This window comes from Aquarana catesbeiana, linkage group LG03 (assembly GCF_042186555.1).
Source record: "Aquarana catesbeiana isolate 2022-GZ linkage group LG03, ASM4218655v1, whole genome shotgun sequence".
NCBI classification, from domain to species: Eukaryota; Metazoa; Chordata; class Amphibia; order Anura; family Ranidae; genus Aquarana; species Aquarana catesbeiana.
This window is the reverse complement of record NC_133326.1, coordinates 195458131-195478562: the sequence shown is the minus strand read 5'-3', so window position 1 is coordinate 195478562 and position 20432 is coordinate 195458131. Positions and strand designations below refer to the sequence as shown.

The 20432-nt window shown below is 41.0% G+C and overlaps 1 protein-coding gene across 7 annotated transcripts in view; it reads right to left on the bottom strand.

The window, feature by feature from the left end:
* Positions 1-20432, bottom strand: part of KIF21A (kinesin family member 21A) — a 279203-nt gene that overhangs the window by 113558 nt on the left and 145213 nt on the right. For all 7 annotated transcript variants that reach the window (XM_073619687.1, XM_073619690.1, XM_073619692.1 and 4 more), the window contains 5 exons: positions 15518-15599; positions 11825-11936; positions 9739-9927; positions 8250-8449; positions 4810-4917 (listed from right to left, as the gene is read on the bottom strand). In XM_073619687.1, the coding sequence (XP_073475788.1) occupies positions 4810-4917; positions 8250-8449; positions 9739-9927; positions 11825-11936; positions 15518-15599 (691 nt within the window). The remainder of the gene's footprint in view (positions 1-4809; positions 4918-8249; positions 8450-9738; positions 9928-11824; positions 11937-15517; positions 15600-20432) is intronic.

The following is a 20432-nucleotide window of genomic DNA, read 5'->3' as shown; positions in this document are numbered from 1 at the left end:
CTTTCCCTGGCCACCAAAAACCGCTTAAAAGTAGTTGTAAACCCTATTAATGAAAACTGAACTGGGCACATATCTGTAGTGTTTACTTATTCCTCTCCAAAGCTCTGAGTTCCGTGCCTTTCTGCTGCTCCGTTCATCGTCATCAGCATGATAACTTCTGACAGACACACAAAATAAAAAAAGCTGGAAATGTGTCGGGGAGGGGTCTTAGAGATAGATAGAGCTTGCCTATTCAGACTGCAGCTCTGCAAGTTTCTCCGTTCATCTGCCTATGTGGAGGGGGGGGGTGCCTTTCCTCCAATCAGCTCTCACACAGTGTATGCCCAGACTCCACACCACTGCTGAAACAGGAAGATTTGTAGCACAGTGTGCACTTTCTAAACAATGTAGAAAGGGAAAGACTGCAGCTATACATGTAAAATATATGTAGGGAGATTTGTTTCATCTCCGTGCATCTAACCACCATCCCTGTTTCTACCCCATCCTGGAGGAATTCTAGGGTTTTTGAAACAGAGGTAGACGTCACCTATTTTGCACCATGTGCAAAAGGTGTTCCATAAATTTCTCTCGTTACAGGTTTTCTCTTACGAGAACAGTATCTATTACTCTGTCACAGCAACCTTTCTGTTTCAGGATTTGACACTTACTAGCCAGACTGTCAACTTGAAGAACTCCAGCCTGGGGTGCAACACTGGACCCTTCATGAAAAGATCTTGCAGGACTGGGAGCTTCTAAGGAGAGGTCACGGAGAGAGATCTCTGGGTCGTGAACCATGCCCTCCTCGGCCACCAAGGCACAATTAGGAGGTGCCCCAACCTATGGCTAATCTTCTGCAGAACTCATGGTATTAGAGCCAGAGGGGGAAAGGCGTAAGCTAACTTGAACTGCCAGATCTGAGTCAAGACATCCCAGTCCTCTATTTCCCAAAAAATCGAGAAGAATCTCTATACTTTCCTGTTTTTGCCATTGGCAAAAATATCTATTTCTGGATTGTCAAAGCCAGAGCATGAAAAACCTTCGGGTTCAGCTCCCACTCCCCCTGCCCGATTAGCTGAGAATGTCCGCTTCCTGGTTGTTTACCCCTTTTATGTGAACTGCCGATATGGAAAGTACTTTCTCCCTGAATAGGTCTAGAAGTCTGAATCTGGCCCCTCCTTGATGATTCAGGTACGCCACAGTGGTGGCGTTGTCGGAGCAGACCTGAACCTCCCTGCCCTCTTGAAGGCCTTCAGGGCTTAGCCTATCTCTCCCTGGCACTGGATGAGGTCCGAGCTATCACCCTGTCCCACAGACCTTGTGCTTTGGCCTTTCCTAAGTGGGCTCCCTATCCTCAGGTGCTTGCGTCTGTGGTAATCTTTAGGGGATCCCACTGAGCCTAGGGCCTAACCTCTTGAAGGTTGCTGGGAATCATCCACCACTACCTGCGGGGTAAGGACTACCTTTTCATCTAGAGATACTTTTTTCTTGTTTCAGCAGGAAAAAAGGAAAAATTGAAGGTCTCTTGAGTGTAGCTTGGCCCACATGATAGCTGAGATGCTTGCCAACATCTGACCCAAAACCCTCAGGACCTCCCTTCTGGAGCAAGAGGGTGCCCTTGTCAGACCTTCCACTGAGGAGACTGCCTTCTCCACTTCGTCCTTTGGCAAGAAGAGTTTTTGTACTCGTGTCCACCAGGTAACCTAGAAAGGTTTTGACCTGCTCTGGTTCCAGAGATGATTGCTCTGTACTTACTATCCAGCCTAAGGTCTCCAAGACTGAAACTACCTTCTTGGTATACATCTTTACCTGAGCAGCAGAGGTACGGAAAATCAGTAAGTCGTCTAGGTAGGGAATCCGAGTTAATTCTTGAAAGTGCAATAGGGCCACCGCCTCGGCTAGGATTTTTGTAAAAATCCTTTGCCTGGTCACTAGTCCAAAGGGCAGGGCTCTGAACTGAAACCTAAAGTATGCCTGATGTTCTAGGTGGATTGGAACATGTAGATAGGCATCCTTGAGGTCCAGTGTGGACATAAAGGCCTTCTTTAGAAGATTCTTGCTTACTAGTTACTCTCTAGGTAAAACCTCTTGTACTCCCGGAACCTGTTTACATTTCTGAGATTTATAATGAGGCAGTACTTTCCTGAGGGTTTGCGAATACATGGGAGTAGAATCCCTGAAATTGCTGATCTTTGGGCACAGGTACCACCACCTGCTGCTGTGCTAGTTCCAAGACACCCTCTAAAAGGGCTTTCTTTTATTAACACATCCCGAGGGGGATGAGTTAAGGAGTGGGGGCCTTGACGAGAACTCCAGGTGGTAGCCTTCTGGTAAAAGCTGACAGATGTATGCGTTGTCTGATATTCTCTCCCACTGACAGGCTGTCCCAAACTCTGATCCTGGCATAATTTTGCTTCTTTAGAGCTTGTGCCTGGCGAGGAGAACAGCAAGCTATTCCTTTGCCTTCCCCTGCCATAACCCCTCCTCCTATTGGGTTCCTTTTTGTCTGTTGATTCTGCCCTGAAGGGCCACGAAAAAAATGTTTTGAATCTTTTTAAACGGAAACCTTCTTTTCCACGTTTTTTGGTCTTTAGAATCTTCAGATTCCAGTAGGATTAAATCCTTTAAGGACTGGTGAAGTGGGAGTGCCCTAGAGTGACCCTTGCTTAGACCCCTATACAATTTATCCTGTACTAAGGCTTCTTTGGGAGTCTCAAGAATCTCCACAGTGGCATAAATTGCCTGTAGGAGTCTCTCCAAATCTTCCATGACAAAAAGATGTTTGCATGACTTCACCTCCTCTCTTGCTTCACTGCCTAGATCTAAAGCCACTTCCTCTGAACTGTGTTCGGATTTGACCTGGCTTTCCACCTCTTTCTTTTCTTCCTCCTCTACCCTAACCTAAGCAGGAGGCCCCACTCTAGAAATAGGGCTTTCCCCTGAGGACAGGCCTTCCTTAGGGGTTAGCTCCTCTGAACCCAAGGCCACGGATGCACAAAATGTTTGGATTGTGGCCAGCATTTTTGCCTACATCGATGCAAAAAATTCCTTAATCAAACCGAGGTCCCTTTCCCTGCCAGCTTATTGATGAATCTACAGCAGAAAGGTTTACAGTGGGACCTTGGTAACTTTTCACCACAATAACCACATTTCTTAGAGGAGCTAGACCCTGTGGGGGTAGAAGACTGATGATCTAGGGCAGGACTGGAAGAGCGAGGACCACTTAAGCGACTTGGTAACCGATTGAGGGCAACAATGAGTGGAGCAGGCAGATGGCAGGCCCGTGTCCACTTTCCATATGCAGAGCGGACACAGCCCACTCTACTCTATGGGTTCTCCAATCCCCCAGATGGAAGGGGGGGGTTTAAATGGACACAAGTCCGCTTACATCTGCTGCTCCTTAGAGGTGAATGGAGGGTCCAATTGGGTCGGACCAATCGTCTGTGTGTTTACCCACACCGCGAGCAGAGCGCACCTGTGGCTTTCCTGCGGGTTAGCTGCACTTTGCCATAGACTTCTATTATATCCTGCAGGTGTGGGGCACTTTCAGAAAGCGCACCAAACCCGTAGGTAATAACAGATGTCTATGGCTCAGTGCAGGTAACCTGCAGGTGCACTGCGCTGCACCTGCGGATCAGTTTGAAAGCAGCCCAGTAACCACTACTGAACAGACATGCCCATATATACAGTGACTTTTGTAATAAACTTACCTTTAATAACAGCAGCCTTCTGTTCAGGTATCGCCAGCTGTTGCTGTCCCAGGCAGAGTGCATTTGGTATCACTCCACTTGTGACAGGAGCTGGTGCTATATAGGAAGCATAATGCGACTCTGCTCCACAGCCACTTGCTTCCTCTACCGCCGGCTTCATTCACAACACTGATGCTCTGGGATGGTGGGTCAGCAACCTTCGTTCTGGGACTGCCAAGCCCCCAACCCAGAGAAGGAGGTCACGGGCCATATCAGAGGGCTCTGCAGGCCCTTGGTTGGGCACCCCTGATCTAGGGCCTCCTGGGTACTTCTGGGGGATTCTGAAAAACAAGAGAGGGACCCAAACAATCACTCTTCCCATCCCCTTGACTGTGGGCTAAACACATAACTTGGGGAGGAAAGAGGAGGGGCATTGAGGTACCCGCCTGATGGCAATCCTGGTCCACCACCCCCCCCCCCAAGGAAAGCACTCGCCGAGACCCGACTTGGACTTGCCCACAGTCACCGGTGCTGCCATCCCTTCCTCCTTCTCCATGAGGTGGTTTGACACAGTCTCCTGCTGCAGCTTTACCACCTGCACCGCTGATAGAGCCAGTCGACCGATCCCAGCCGCCTTGCTCTCTCTTCTACCACGTTGAGCACCCTCCCGGCATTCAGGCTTGCTTCCGTGTCCCGCCATGCTTCCGGCCTCGTCCACTTCCGGTCACACGACCAGAGGAGCCTGCTGTTGTCAAAGTGAGGCTTGGAATACACGGCACATCCACAACACTGCTTCAGACCAGTGATGGCTCTCAAGAGGGGAAAGGAGAGCGAAGCCAGGCAGCATACTATAGCAGAGCAGCAGCGTTTCACACTCCCTTTGACCGGCACGCTGATGCAGTCTTTGAAGCAACCTGTGAGAAGGATTTCAGCCTACAGGTTAGTTCAGCCCTACCAGCAGCCTTTATGCCTGCCTCACAGGGGTACCATCCGACCCTCCCAGGTATGGTGGTTATAGAAAATAACAAACGTTCCGCTGAGGAAAGAAACACAATCAATACTGAGGAACAAAGGGAAGGGTGTGGAATTACTGTAAATGATAAAATGTACCTACAAGTATTTCACTTTAAGCCACTCAACTTACATCTCGTTTACGTTGCTCTTTTTTAAGCTGTGCAACTTCACGAGTTCTACGAGATTCAACCATTCTGGCCTTTTCCTGTTCTTCCTTCATTTGTTTCATGAGACGAACCTGAATTAACAACACATTAAAATTAACACATTCAAGTCATCTAAAATAAAAAAGCAACACTAGTGAAAAAAATGTGCTATTTAAATCAAAGTGATAAGCCACTGTTAAGATGGAAATATAATAATATATTTCTGGATACAAATTATATACAGTTTTTTTAAGGTTCTATGCTTACTTTGTTACATTGCACTTTTTACAGGGTCCAAAAATGTAGTTTTTTCACCAGTCTTTTTCCAGTTACATAGTTAGGTTGAAAAAAGACAATCCCATATACACAATCCTTCAACCACAGTTGATCCAGAGGAAGGCGAAAAACCCCAGCAAAGCATGCTCCAATTTGCTACGGCAGTCTTCCTGATCCCGAGAGGCAAATCGGATTTTCCCTGGATCAACTTTACCTATAAATGTTAAATACCCAGTTATATTATGTACATTAACCACTTGCCTACCTGCCCATTGTCATATGATGTCCGCAGATGGGATCTCCCATCCTGGGCGGGCGTCATATGACATCCTCAGCTTCCTGGCGGTATAGTGGGCGCGTGCGTGCCGCTGCGTCACCGAGGAGGCGATGCGCGTGCCCGGCGGCCGGGATGTCCGCTGGGCACTCGATCGCTCGTTACACAGCAGGACCGTCAGGGTAGAGGAGAACGTGTGTTCCTAGTATATAGGAACACCAATCGGTCTCCTACTCTAGTCCGTCCCCTCCCCCTACAGGTAGAATCACTCCCTAGGTAACACATTTAACCCCTTGATCGCCCCCTAGTGTTAACTCCTTCCCAGCCAGTGACATTTATACATTAATCAGTGCAATTTTATAGCACTGATTGCTGTATAAATGTAAATGGTCCCAAAATAATGTCAAAAGCGTCTGATATGTCCACCGCAATGTCACAGTCACGATGAAAAAAAAAAAAAAAAAAAAAAAAATCGCAGATCGCCATAATTACTAGTAAAAAAAAAAAAAAAAAAAAAAAATATAGATAAAAATGCCATAAATCTATCCCCTATTTTGTAGGCAATGTTTTTGCGCAAACCAATCAATATACGCTTATTGTGATTTTTTTTTTTTTTACAAAAATATGTAGAAGAATACACATCGGCCTAAACTGAGGAAAAGTTTTTCAAACTTGTCGCTCGTCTTTTGCTTATAGCACAAAAAATAAAAACTGCAGAGGTGATCAAATACCACCAAAATAAAGCTCTATTTGTGGGGGAAAAAAATGATAAAAATCATTAATTTGGGTACAGTGTTGCATGACTGCGCAATTGTCATTCAAAATGTTACAGCACTGAAAACTGAAAATTGGCTTGGGCAAGTTATAGTGGGTTAAGGAAAGAATCCAGGCCTTTTTTCAAAGCAATCTACTGAACTTGCCAGAACAACCTCTGGAGGGAATCCATTCCACATTTTCACAGCTCTTACTGTATTTGGAAATGAAATCTTTTTTTCTCTAGACTTAAAGAGTACCCCCTTGTCCTCTGTGATGACCTTAAAGTGAATAACTCAAATCCCAAGTTCACTAAATGAACCACTTATGTATTTGAACATGTTGATCATATCCCCCCTTAATCTCCTCTTCTCAAGAGGGAATCGATTCAGTTCCTCTAATCTTTCCTCATAGCTTAGCTCCTCCATGCCTCTTATCAGTTTGGTTGCCCTTCTCTGCACTTTCTCCAGTTCCCTGATATTCTTTTTGAGAACTGGTGCCCAAAACTGAACTGCATATTCCAGATGAGGTCTTACTAATGATTTGTACAGGGGCAAAATGATATCTCTTTCTCTGGAGTCCATACCTCTCAATACAAGAAAAGACTTTTCCCGCTTTGGAAACCGCAGCTTGGCATTGCATGCTATTATTGAGCTTATGATCTACCAAAACCCCCAGATCCTTCTCTACCATTGATTGCCCCAGTTGTACTTCCTCTAGTATGTATGATGCATGCATATTCTTATGCCCCAAGGCCATAAATTTACATCTATCAACATATAAACCTCATTTGCCACTTAGTTGCCCAATTACTGCATTGAGGTTGGCTTGTAAAATGGAGACAATCTTGTAAGGACGTTATTCCACTGCATAGCTTAATATCATCTGCAAATACAGAAACGTTACTTTTAATCCCAGACCCTATATCATTTCTAAACATATTTAAAAGTAGGGTTCCCACCACTGAACCTTTGACTGTGTCAAAGGCTTTTGCAAAATCCAGGTATACCATGTCCGCAGCTACCCCCTCTATCCAAGGTTTTACTTACCGCCTCATAAAAAGAAATATTGTTTGACAACTTCTGTCTTTCATGAATCCATGCTGTCTGTTGCATAAAATATTTTTTGCTAGCAAGAACTCGTCTATGTGGTCTTTTATTAAACTCTCCAGCATCTTCCCGACTATAGAAGTTAAACAGGTCTATAATTACTTGGTAAAGACTTTGATCCCTTTTTAAATATAGGCACCACATTGGCCCTACACCAATCCAGTGGTACTATTCCAGTCATCAACGAGTCCCTAAATATTAGAAACAATGGCCTTGAAATGACAGAGCTCAATTCTTTTAGAATCCATGGGTGGATGCCATCTGGTCCAGGTGCTTTATCGACCTTTATGCTGTCTAAATATTTTTGGACCATTTAACTTTTGAGCCATCGTGGAACATTTGGGGCTGTGTCACTACCACCCCCATTATGGACATGAGCTCCCCCATGCTCCATTGTATACACAGAGCTGAAGAAAGTATTTAATAAATTTGCCTGCTCTTTGTCCCCAGTTACCCATTGTAGATTATTTTGTAAAGGGCCTACATGCTACATGCTCAGACGTGACCCTTTTACTATTAATATATTTGGAGAATTTTTTGGGGTTTGTCCTATCTTTTGCAATCTGTTGTTCATTTTGAATTTTTGCATCCTTTATTTCCTTTTTACATATTGTTATATTCTTTGTTAATTAAAATCAAAAGGTATTTTACAGAATGCTGTTCCTTCATACGCATCTATTTCATGAGAGGTCCCAGACAGTAAGGCTGTGGTTATACAACAGCTTTTCATAACTGTGATTTCATTCCTACAGATAGAAAAGCAGAATGTGTGGATCAAAGCATTTCATGCAGACATTCACACCAAGATGATGAAAAAATAATCACTAAAGTAATCGTTCTCAACTATAGAATCAATTTCAACTAGGATTTTCAAATGAAAATCTCACATGAAAAACTCGTGTGTAGCTTTGCCAAGAGGAAAGAGCCTGTAGTGATCATTTCCAAAGTATAACCATCCAATATAATGCATCCCCATACTACGTCCAGGTGCTGCTGGTTCTGTCTCCATTACCTTTGTCTTCTTCATTTCAAACACCTCTTGTTGCAATTTTTTCATCTGCTTTTCATATTGTGACTGGTTCTTCAGCAATCTCGCATGTTCTTTTTGGGCAGCCTGCAGTTTTTGGAGTTCTTTATTCATTATTTGTAGCTTCTTCTCATACTCCGTCTTGATTTTCTTGGCTTTTTCTTCAGTGCATGTTTCCATGGAGCCTTTAATTATAAACAATGTTACAGTGATAAATGCAAATTAAAATAAACATGATAGGACCATATTCACATGTATTTATTGAGGGTATGCAGATGGGTGATTTGTTTCCCTCAGAGTAATAAAAAAGTTGTCTATTCCTTGATGAGAAGGGAATTTACCAATAACAGGAAACAGACATTAACTGCTTATGTGGACACCGCATGTACTTGTAGGAGTATATTAACGCTGAATGATCACATCAGGTTACGCCAATCGCATACAGTAACTGGTGAGCATTTTTTTTTTTTTTTTAAACGACTGTTTGAGTAGCACTGGTATTGCCATAGTATGTACATTAATGTCTATAGAGAAAAGAGGAGAGATGCCCACTACAGGTACCTTTATTTCAGGAAAAACCACTTATTTGAAAAAATCCATCCAGGCAGATCTAGAATTCCCCTGGAATTGATCAGCTGAAGTATCTGTTGCTATTTAGAACAAACAACAATTGTCAAATGTCTATGAATGTCCTTATGACAATTAGAGATGCACCAAAATTTTGGCGGCGGAAACGTATCGGCCGAAAACGGTGTTATTTTTTCCCAATAGATTGTCTACTGATAAGAGCAAAAGGATAAGAGAACAAGGTGACGATAATGACACCGAAAACACTTTTGCTGCAATCTTACCATGCTTATGGTGTGTTTTTCATAGGTCATGCGACTCGAAAACTGCATCAAAAATGTAACACGGGTGCATTATTGATGAGTTCTAGATGCATTTTTAATGCATTTCAACAGGGAGGTGCGGTTTTGGTGCGTTTTTTTAACTGACCAAAAATGCAGCAAGCAGGATTTTTAACGCCGCAATGGACCAGCGTAAGGACATACATAGAATTTAAAAGAATGCCTTTTTCTTGAACTGTTCTTGCATTAAAGGTGCCAATAATGGACGAAAATAAATCCATATTTATTTAAATTCATGATTATAATTAAAAAGTCAAATACAATACAATTATAGATAAAAATATATATATTTTTTAAAAACTATCATTTTCAGTTTTCAGCCAAGTGCATCCTGCATTTTCAGTTTTGGTACCAAAATTTCCATTCGGTGCACCTCTATGTAGTTAAGTAAGTAATGTAGAACACATGGAAAGTTTATTTTATTTTTTATAACAATGTGCATGGTACTACCCATAACATTAAACTAAATTAATACTAAGGTGGCATTCATCAATTTCAGATTTTTCCTGATGACATTCTGACATGATATTCTTTAGACACTATCCTTTAAAGTGTGTGTTTATTACCCATGTTTTGAAGTACACGATCCCTTTCAAGCTGTGTGTCTCGAATTTTATGCTGCAGGGTCATCAACTTCTCCTCGTATTGCTGCTTAAGGGTATGCAGCCTTCTCTGACTGTTCTCTAGCTCGTCGATAAGCTTCTGCTTGATTGCAATCTCACAGGTAATGTTGGCCAAATCTTCTTGATAGTTTTCTTAAAATAAAATTGAAAACATATTATATATTAAAAACCAAAAGTAAAAAAAAAAATGGCAGAAACAACTTGAAACTAGAAAGAAAGACATAACAAGCATTAAGATATGGAAATGTAAAGCCCTCGCGCTACTATGATAAATACGTGAATAAATTAAATAAGTGAAAACTTATATTAACGTGATCGAACCCTAAAGTGCCCATAGTGCAAAAAGGTGTGACCATAAAAAGTAACTGCCTGCAGCAGAACCTATAGTGTATCACAATCCACTCACAATAATGATTATAAAAGTGATTCCGCGCTACAGTGTAAAAAATTATATATCAAATAGAATAATAATTCAATACATAAAATCAATAAAGTGTCAAAAGCTTACTAAATGGTTAAATTAGTGTACACAGTGTAAAAAAAATTTATATTCAAATATTCCAACAAAGCCAGGGCAGATGGTTATGAGCATGTTCAGTCTCTTGACCACATTATCAATAAGATAAAAAATGAAGTTTTTGTCCTCAAATAGTAATAAAAAGACGGGATTTGAATGTCTGATAAGATGCACAAGTAGGGGTTAAAAAAGTCTACAAGTAATGGTCACAGAGCCCTCACCTTCATATATTGTCCAAAGACTAAATGTATTGGTGATCTAAATAGCAATTAACCAAAGTGTCAGCATATAGCCATATATATAAATGTCATCCGTTATATTTATTTCCACCATAGGGAGTGGCCGGAGAGACTGAGCGATACCAGGAAGAGATGTGAGAGCGGCGCTCAGACGCCTTAGCAACTGTTTATGCCTATTTCTTTTATTTTCATTGTAAGAGTCCATTTTTAAACTTTTAATAAAACCTGTGTACTCTAACCTTACTACACTATTGGGGCTTTTTCTCTCTCTCTCTCTCCCATCCTTGTTTGCTGCCGCCCACCCCCCCGTTTTGCGGAGGATACGAGGTATAAGAAGACATTTGGATGTGCAGTACTGTCTGGGAGAGTTGGTGGATGAAGGAGAGGACCCCCTGGTGGTGGAAATAAATATAACGGATGACATTTATATATATGGCTATATGCTGACACTTTGGTTAATTGCCATTTCATTTATGCTGGCACGGAGGACCCCCTAGTGGTGGAAGTTGGAATAACATCAGACAACTTACTTTAGATCACCAATACATTTAGTCTTTGGACAATATATGAAGGTGAGGGCTCTGTGACCATTACTTGTAGACTTTTTTAACCCCTACTTGTGCATCTTATCAGACATTCAAATCCCGTCTTTTTATTACTATTTGAGGACAAAAACTTCATTTTTTATCTTATTGATAATGTGGTCAAGAGACTGAACATACTCATAACCATCTGCCCTGGCTTTGTTGGAATATATGAATATAAATTTTTTTTACACTGTGTACATTAATTTAACCATTTAGTAAGCTTTTGACACTTTATTGATTTTATGTATTGAATTATTATTCTATTTGATATATAATTTTTTACACTGTAGCGCAGAATCACTTTTATAATCATCAAGCATTAAGATATATTTCCTTACAGAAGAAATGTCAGTTTACCCAGACTGCAACCAACCAAATAGTACATTGCAGCCATCATAAACTTCTTAAGGGTTCATGCACATTGGGCTTAAAAAACATTGCTTCTACAGGTGTTTTGCTTTTTGCCTGTAGAAGCAGCACAATGTTATCCTGTGTGTCCATGCACATTAGAATCGCTGTGCATATGCACAGCGATTAGAGGCAGGAAAAAAAAACAACATGCTAAAACACTCCTGAACAGCTGTACAAAAATTCTCTATATAGAGAACTGCCGTTTTTTTAAGCCCAGTGTACACGGACCCCAAATCCTCTACATTTCTACGACAGCAAAGTCCAAAAAAGAAGACCTTTTTCATCCAATTCTGAATCGGATTCATCTGAGCTCTCCACAGCATCAGCATCTTCCTCATCTTCATCTTCTTCATCATCATCCTCTTCTTCATGATCACTACCTTCTTTCTAAAAAAAAAAAAAAAAAAAAAGAGAGAGAAATTGTCAGTCTTATAACCATAAACACACATTTGTAAAATCTGTTAAAAAAATAAATAAAATCAGATAGTGGGTGGAGGTGGATTTAAACCAGCCTCTTTCAACCCGGGTACAGCCTGATGTCAGAGTTTCCGCGGCAACCTGGTTGAGAAAGGCTGTGCTCGAGCTTCGACTTTGGCAATATAAAGTTCTAAGCTGAGCTGAGACTGGCGGTGCTCTGACCTGTGCATCTGCACAGTGTGAGCTTGATCAGGGGAACAGTGACATGCAGATCAGTGGACGGGGGAAGTCACCTTTGAGTCCTGCCCTGCTGCCATTCTCCTACAGTGTACTACTAAACATATTGTTCACCTGGCAGTGTGGGTACAGCAAATATGCATTTATTTTTTTTAAAGGCTTTATGCGTATGTATGTACAGTGCCTTGAAAAAGTATTCATACTATGAAATTTTCCACATTTTGTCATGTTACAACCAAAAACTTAAAATGTATTTTTGGTGGATTTTATGTGATAGACCAACACAAAGTGGCACATAATTGTGAAGTGGTAGGAAAATGATCAATTGTTTTCAAAATTTTTACAAATAAACATATGAAAAGTGTGGCATGCATTTATATTCAGCCCCCTTTATTCTGATACCCCTAACTAAAATATAGTGGAACCAATTACCTTTAGAATTCACCTAATTAGTAAATAGAGTCCACCTGTGTGTAATTTATTATCAGTATAAATACAGCTGTTCTGTGAAGCCCTCAGAGGTTAGTTAGAGTACCTTAGTAAACAAACAGCATCATGAAGGCAAATGAACACACCAGACAGGTCAGGGATAAAAGTTGTGGAGAAGTTTAAAGCAGGGTTAGGTTATAAAAAAAATATTCCAAGCTTTGAACATCTAACGGAACAGTTCAATCCATCATCCAAAAATATTAAAAAAAAAAAAAAAAAAAAGAAGAAGAGTATGGCACAACTGCAAACCTACCAAGACATGGCCGTCCACCTAAACTAACAGGCCAGGCAAGGAGAGCATTAATCATGGAAGTAGCCAAGAGGCCCATGGTAACTCTGGAGCAGCTGCAGAGATCCACAGCTTCTGGTGGGAGAATCTGTCCACAGGACAACTATTAATTGTGCACTCCACAAATCTGGCCTCTATGGAAGAGTTGCAAGAAAAAAAGCCACTGTTGAAAATAAAGCGATAAGAAGTCCCGTTTGCAGAAGTCATGTGGGGGACACAAAATTGAACTTTTTGGCCTAAACGCAAAACGCTATGTGTGGCAGAAAACTAACACTGCACATTCACCCTGAACACACTATCCCCACGGTGAAGCATGGTGGTGGCAGCATCATGTTGTGGGGAAGATGGTTGGAACCAAATACAGGGCAATCTTAGAAGAAAACCTGCTAGAGTCTGCAAAAAAAGACTTGACTGGGGCAAAGGTTCACCTTCCAGCAGGACAATGACCTTAAACATACAGCCAGAGCTACAATGGAATGGTTTAGAATAGACCAAAGCATATTCATGTGTTAGAATGGCCCAGTGAAAGTCCAGACCTAAAGCCAATTGAGAATCTGTGGCAAGACTTGAAAATTGCTGTTCACAGATACTCCCCATACAATCTGACAGAGCTTGAGCTATTTTGCAAAGAATGGGCACAAATTTCACTCTCTAGGTGTGCAAAGCTGGTAGAGACATACCCAAAAAGACTTGCAGCTGTAATTGCAGTGAAATGCATACCACACTTTTCAGATATTTATTTGTAAAATAATTTGAAAACCATTTATCATTTTCCTTCCACGTAGAACTGCTTTTCTAAGCAAGAGGGGCTATTTTAGATCTCCTTCACAATCGCAGCTAGGACTGACGCTCCTCGAAAAGTGATCTTTTGGTTGTTTTAATACCCTAAACATGGCACCACCGCACTGGGTTGCCTCACAACTAAAAATACTTTTAAAAAGACTCCGTAAATAAAAAAGGTTGATCAACACTGGTTAGACAAATGTGCTACCCCTAACAGCTAAATTTCAACCAGCCAAATTTCTAGTATACGAAAACAAGAGTTAACCAACTCACTTGGATCTTGTGTGCATAAGGCAGTGCCTGGGCCCCCCCCCCCCCCCCATATTTCGGGTATTTTGGAGAGTTTGCATCTAAACTGCTTCTATCAATTCTTCAAAAGTACAAGTTTCCTAATCTAGCTTTGTTAAAAGAATAATAAATAAAAAAAAGATTTAATCTTTCTACCTTTCAATCATGGTTAACATTACTACAGAATATTATACCTAAACTAAAGTATACCTCAATCCAGGAAATATAACCCCACTTGAACAAAAATACTGTCATTAGTGTTGTAAAACACCCAGGTAGTCTCAGTAGCCAAAACGTCCAATAAGCGATAGTCATTTGAATGACAGGAGTAGGCTGTGTACAAGAGTTTTGACATGGGAGATCAAACCCAAGAATTAAAGAATGAGCCGTGGCCACCCAGAGCACTCAATAGGTTTGATGAAGCACCAGTAAGGGCGCCCATTCACACTGATCTGCAGCCCAAACCACTCATGCCCGCACAACAATTTGGGCTGCAGTGAAGCAGGGGGCAGTGTGATGTGTTTATCGCATCCAATTGTTTAATTTTTAACACAAACCAAGTGTACAGACAGACATTGATCAGTGGAGGAGGGATGAGGGAAGTCACAGGAGAGATTAGGAGGGCTGCATGAAGCCGGATGAGGGCTGATATATGAGACTGCAGAGATCCATCGGATCAGAAGCGCTCAGACTTACTGCCCATGCGTGACCTGAGGCATTTTGCTGTGCATACGTGATATTTCCCAGGCCAGTGAGGCAGTGCAAAACAGAGTATTGCAGGAAATCTGTGGCCAGGTCTTCAACTGCCCACAGTAAAATATGGTTGCTCGCACAAGAAACATGGGGTAATAAAAACAAGCATTTTGATATGCAAACAGTTAGCATTAAAATGATAATTCCTAATTCAGCATTACAGTGTTTGAACTACATAATGCTGTATTTTTTTGGAATTTGCATGTTTGATTGCAGTTCCTCTTTAAAAGTAGTAGACTGAGAGGGGGCTCAGGTGAGTATTGGGGGGGGCTGTGGGGGGAGCAGCACACGTTTTTTTATTTTTTACCATCATAGATAGAATGCATAAAAAGGTAAAAAAAACATTCAGCCTTTACAACCACTTTAATTAATATCTCTGCTTTTCTGGGCAGCGACATGCAGGAGCAAGAAAAGTGGTGCATAATATAGGACTGCTCTGGAACACATAATAACCCTGAGTTTTGGCCTGAACATGACATAGAAAACTATTGTTTTCTATGTGTCATTGCAGTCACCTGTGTTTTTCCATGCATAAAAAGCAGGTAACTGCTCCTAGTGTGAATAGGCCCTAACTGAGAATCATTGGTCCTGAACAGAAAATATAATGAAAATATGAACAAAACTCCACATATTCCCTTTACACAAATAGGAAGCAGTAAACAGCACACACACAAACTATTAGGCAGTAGAGACAAACCTCTCCCATACTTACATTATCCATTTCATTGGTTTCTTTTTCTGTAGAGCCTCTCTCTTCTGACTTTTCACCATCCCCATATTCATCTTTGACAGTACTAGAAAGTAACAAAAACAGAAAATGCCAAGTTAAACACTGTAACCGAGTACATGCTTGAGCTTTGTGCCAAGACAACAAAACCAAACTGCAAATATAGTTTACAGTCATGTAGCCATAGCACTATACAGCTAATTTCCACTTGCAATTTTAGGTGACTTTTTCATGTAAAAACAATCTGTGTGTCACAATTTAAGCAACACTTGATTTTTTCACAAATTAAAAGTATTTTCAGCTACAAACCATTTGCAAATCTACATAAAAGCCGATTATCTCCCATGATCATTTGGGGCAGTTTAGTAATGTAACGTTTAATTAAAAGTATTTAATTTTTATTCAGTAAATATGCATTAAACCAAACATACTAAGGAGAAAGATTTATGGCTTTTGGCATTACTAATCTACTAGACAAATTGTGTTTAAAAAAAAAAAAAATGCATAAGTAAAATAGATAAATATGAATAAAAATGCAATGCATACATAAACACAATCTCAAGAGCTATAAACCAAAAGAAAGCACTAGTCCTTATCTGACCTTATTGCCTTATCTAACAAGGCATGCCGTATTAGAAGCATGGCTGTAAAATTTGCAAGGTGCAGGACCATGAATACAAAGAGAATGCCCATCATATAAATCAATCCAGTTTTTAGAGATGACTACAATCTGATATCTGAAAGCATTGTAGTTTGCAAGTGGGAACAAGCCTCTTTATTACACAAAATGTCCCAAGAAAGATTCAATCTCTCTAAAACAGAAATATAATTGATGAAGCATCACTTTGACGAGAAACATGTTACATGTTCTACTGCTCTGTATCTTAAAAAAATGTAATTGCATGTTTCTATGTCACTAGACACTTCATAACAATGCTAAAAGATGGAACCATGGAACAAATTGGACAGGACTACGGAGAAAGAAAAAACAAAGCTCCAAGTAAATATACTGTAAAAGCTGTTTCCTAGAAAGAAGCAAGTCAAATAAAAGCTGTTAGATCAAGAATTTATGAGGATGGCAAAGAAACAGATTGGCTTAGTGCAGATTGCATAAATATACTGTCCATAATGCACAAGGAGCAGATATTTTGGTGAAACTGCGCAATGAGCTTTAAGCTATCAAACCATTGTCCTTAGGACCCTTTCAAATTTACTGTATGTGCACATTCTCACATGTGTTGCATTGAACGGGCCTGTTAATTTTCTATCAGCCCTCAATGTGCATCCATGGAGCAAAAATCACACTTGAAATAATCCGTTTTGAGTGTGCAAGCATATTGGAGTGGCAGGAAAAGTTCGCACACCCCCAATACTGTACCTAGTGATGGGCTACAACGAGGGCACACAAGTGTGAATGGGTTCTACGATAGTGCAGAGTTCACTACAGCAGGATTTTTGGGGTGGTCATACACAGGCTATTGTTCAGACACCACATTTGGGATCATTTATTGATGTACTATGCTGTACAGTGGGTGGATCAGACCAGGAGTTTAAAACCATCTTGTCCACCCTCTGCAGCAAGTGGTGATGTAATCACCTCACCACTCACTTTACAGGACAGAACTACAGGGGGGAATGTACAAGACCAGTGGCCACTGGTCTTATGAACAGGATATGAGAGGAACAGAGGGCTCCTCACAGAATAAAAAAGGCTGGATTTCTGACTTCCAAGGGGACCGAGCACCACCAGATTGCTGCCAAAAGGGGATGGGTTGTGCCAATGCACTAAAGCAATGCCTGGGGCTGGTTCACATCACTTTCAGTTAGCGGTGCAATGGATCAAAAAACTCACGAATCGGATCATTCCTCGGATCAGAGTCACAGATCGGATCCTTTTTCGGATCAGCAAAAAAAAAAAAAAAAAAAAAGACAAGACAAATCTTGTTACACCCACCGGAGTTTTAGATTTCACAGTTATTTTCAACACAAAACGGAGCTTATATGCTTAAATACAGTATTTGTAAATCCGACGGACTGTTTAGATGTTACATTTTAAAAGTAGCAGCAAACCTGCTGACCTTGCATGGTTGCTAATGTGACAGAACACCTCTGATTTTCACATTTAACTAAATGTCTCTATCAATGACTCTATCACTACTGTGCAGGAGCGTGGGGTGTAGCAAGATGGCGGCAATGAAACGTCACTTCCTGGAGACAGCGGCCGCCGCCGGGTGTACCAAGATGCCTGCCACTCCAGAGCTAGGCCGAAGCCGCGGCCTTTCCTATGGCCGAGGCAACGGATCGCTCCGTGGATCGCGTGGTGTGCCGATCCGAACAGGTTGACCCGTTCGGATCACGGATCGGTGACGATCCGTTGCACCCCTACTTGCAGTGCAAGTTTTTTCATGCTGCACAGAAATGTGCTGTTCTCTGTAGTTTCGCGTGGGTGCTATTAATTCCTAATGGCAACCCCACTCATCTAGCAAATGCTGGTATGTTCGCGGCCACCAAAATGCATGGGAGTGCTGCAGCACAATTATAAAATCGTGCCCGCAGTACTTTAACGTGGAACTTAAATTGGCTTGTTATAAAAACCTTCCCTGCCAATACTTTTTATGGCAGAAGGGAATGTGTGCAGGTAACTTCTGTTATTGATGCTTATACCTGCCTGCGCTTCTTTCTGTAAGTGTACACTGAACCTTGCATGACCAGCTTGGCGTACAGTCTCAGCATGATTCTTTACTGGGAAAAAGTAACTTGCACGTGTGTGAATTAGCTGATCTTGGTGGAAGAGCTGGACATGGAAAGAAGTGCAAAATTCAGCACTGGAGCAGATCAGTTTGCAAGGCAAGTGTGCCCTAAAGAGCAAACATGCTATGTATACTTGCACATTATGCAAAAGGCCCTGGGAGCTCAACATTTGTTATTTGGACTTGTGGTTTAGTTCTGTGTAACATACTGAGAAGGTGCTATACGTTGCACTCCCTGTAGTGTCTGGCTGATCAACAGCACTAAAATTTTTAGTTGAAAAACACTCACGTCTAACACCAGCCTTATAACCTACATTGGACACATGGCAAAGGGGATCAGGAAAAAAAGAAGCAAATACTACTGTAGCTCAAGTACACTGCAGCTCTGGGCTATAACCTGTATGCAGTCATTCAGCTTAGCTAAATTTTCATCCCAGGAAGCACTTGGCAGGAATGTGTGGCATGCACTTTTATTTGTCATTCATACATATAAAGCTTTAGTTTAAGGGAACAGAAAGTGGGCAATGTTGTAGCTTAGGGAGATGGTGGAATGATCATGAAAAGTGCCACTCACAGTAAATGTAATTCAATATAAAACATACCTATGCATGACCTCATATTTTTGTGTATATATACTGGGGTATATTTATAAAGCAGTCTGAAATTTACCCAACATTTACCAGAGGTGTATCTTTCACAGTGCATGTGTTTTGAATGACAGTAATTGATTCATTGTCAGTGAAAGTTTGGTAAAAGTCACATCCAATGCTAAATAAATAAACCCCCTTGTATTAATTAATATCACCATCCAATATCTGCACCCAACGCATATTAAATCAGTGAAAAAAAAATAAGATTGTGTTCATCAAGAATAGGAAGGTATTTTGTGCACTAGTGACTCCTGGCCATTGCTGCCGGCCCCAGTTGACAATGCACAGAATATCCTAAATAAGGTGTAGTAAATCCAGCTCATTTATGAATTTTAAGTGTATTATTCAGTTAATTCTGCTTTTAAACCAAATACTACCAGCCATTCTATTTTAAGTAGTACTTGCTTATGTTTGCCAGCAAGACATTTTGCACAGTAAAATTATGCATTTAGCATTTTCCAACTGTTTAAAGTGGCATGAAGAATAAATTTGACAACTTTCAGTTTTTCTACGTCTTTTTGACAACAAATGTGAACATGGGAATCCTGAAGCTCTAAGAAATTCACTGCCATATGACAAGTATGATGGAACTGAATAGGGCTAAAAATGGATTCCATATATTCACTGTAAGTAAAAACTTAACTCCATTCGGTAGCTGGTCTTTAGGCAGGTGGCAGATCCACAATTCTCTAGTTACACTTACAAATATTGCTAGACACAGTCCTGCGCCTATTAACCTACTGAAGAGATATTGTATAGGTAAGTCTACACAAATGAAGGGAGCTGCCCTGCATTTGCATAGTACTGTGCATAGCCAGCTCAAGGAAACCCTTGTAAACAATACCAGAGTGTTGAAGGTAGGCTGGATGCCTGAAAAAATGCTTCTGACATGAAGTCTGTAATGTCTTTTTTTTTTTTTTTTACTTACAGCGAATGTCGTGAGCAATGGTGGTAGGGGACCCACTTTAACAATAGTGTGGTTGTGAACACAAAACAAAAAATATGACATTATCTGTCAGAGAAGTGAGACAAATGGTATGAATTGTAGCATTATATCTGAGCAGACTTCTGATGTAACCGATTTACCTACCGGAAATATTACTGATTTTGCTAAAGTTATAGAAAACCTGCACAACAGGCAGAACAGTAACTAATGAACATTATTGATTTTATAGACTACTTGCCTTATTCTAATTAAAACTTGTCAGAGACCAGAAAAAAAGTGAGCAAAAGTTTCCAAGGTGGTTAAAAATGCCAGAAAACTTACAACACCTATCTTTACTTGGGTTTCTATTCTATTGTGAGCCCCAGACTTGCTGTGATAATAAACTGCACTGGGTCAAAATACCCAAGTCAGAGGGTATTATTACACCTACTTGATCTACGCCTGGTTTGTGTAGGAGAGTTTTATTGCTCAGCACTTTTTGACTTCCTTTCACCAGCTTGTAGGCCCCTACTGTAGGTAAAAACCGTGAACCTCTGCACTACCCTATAGCAATG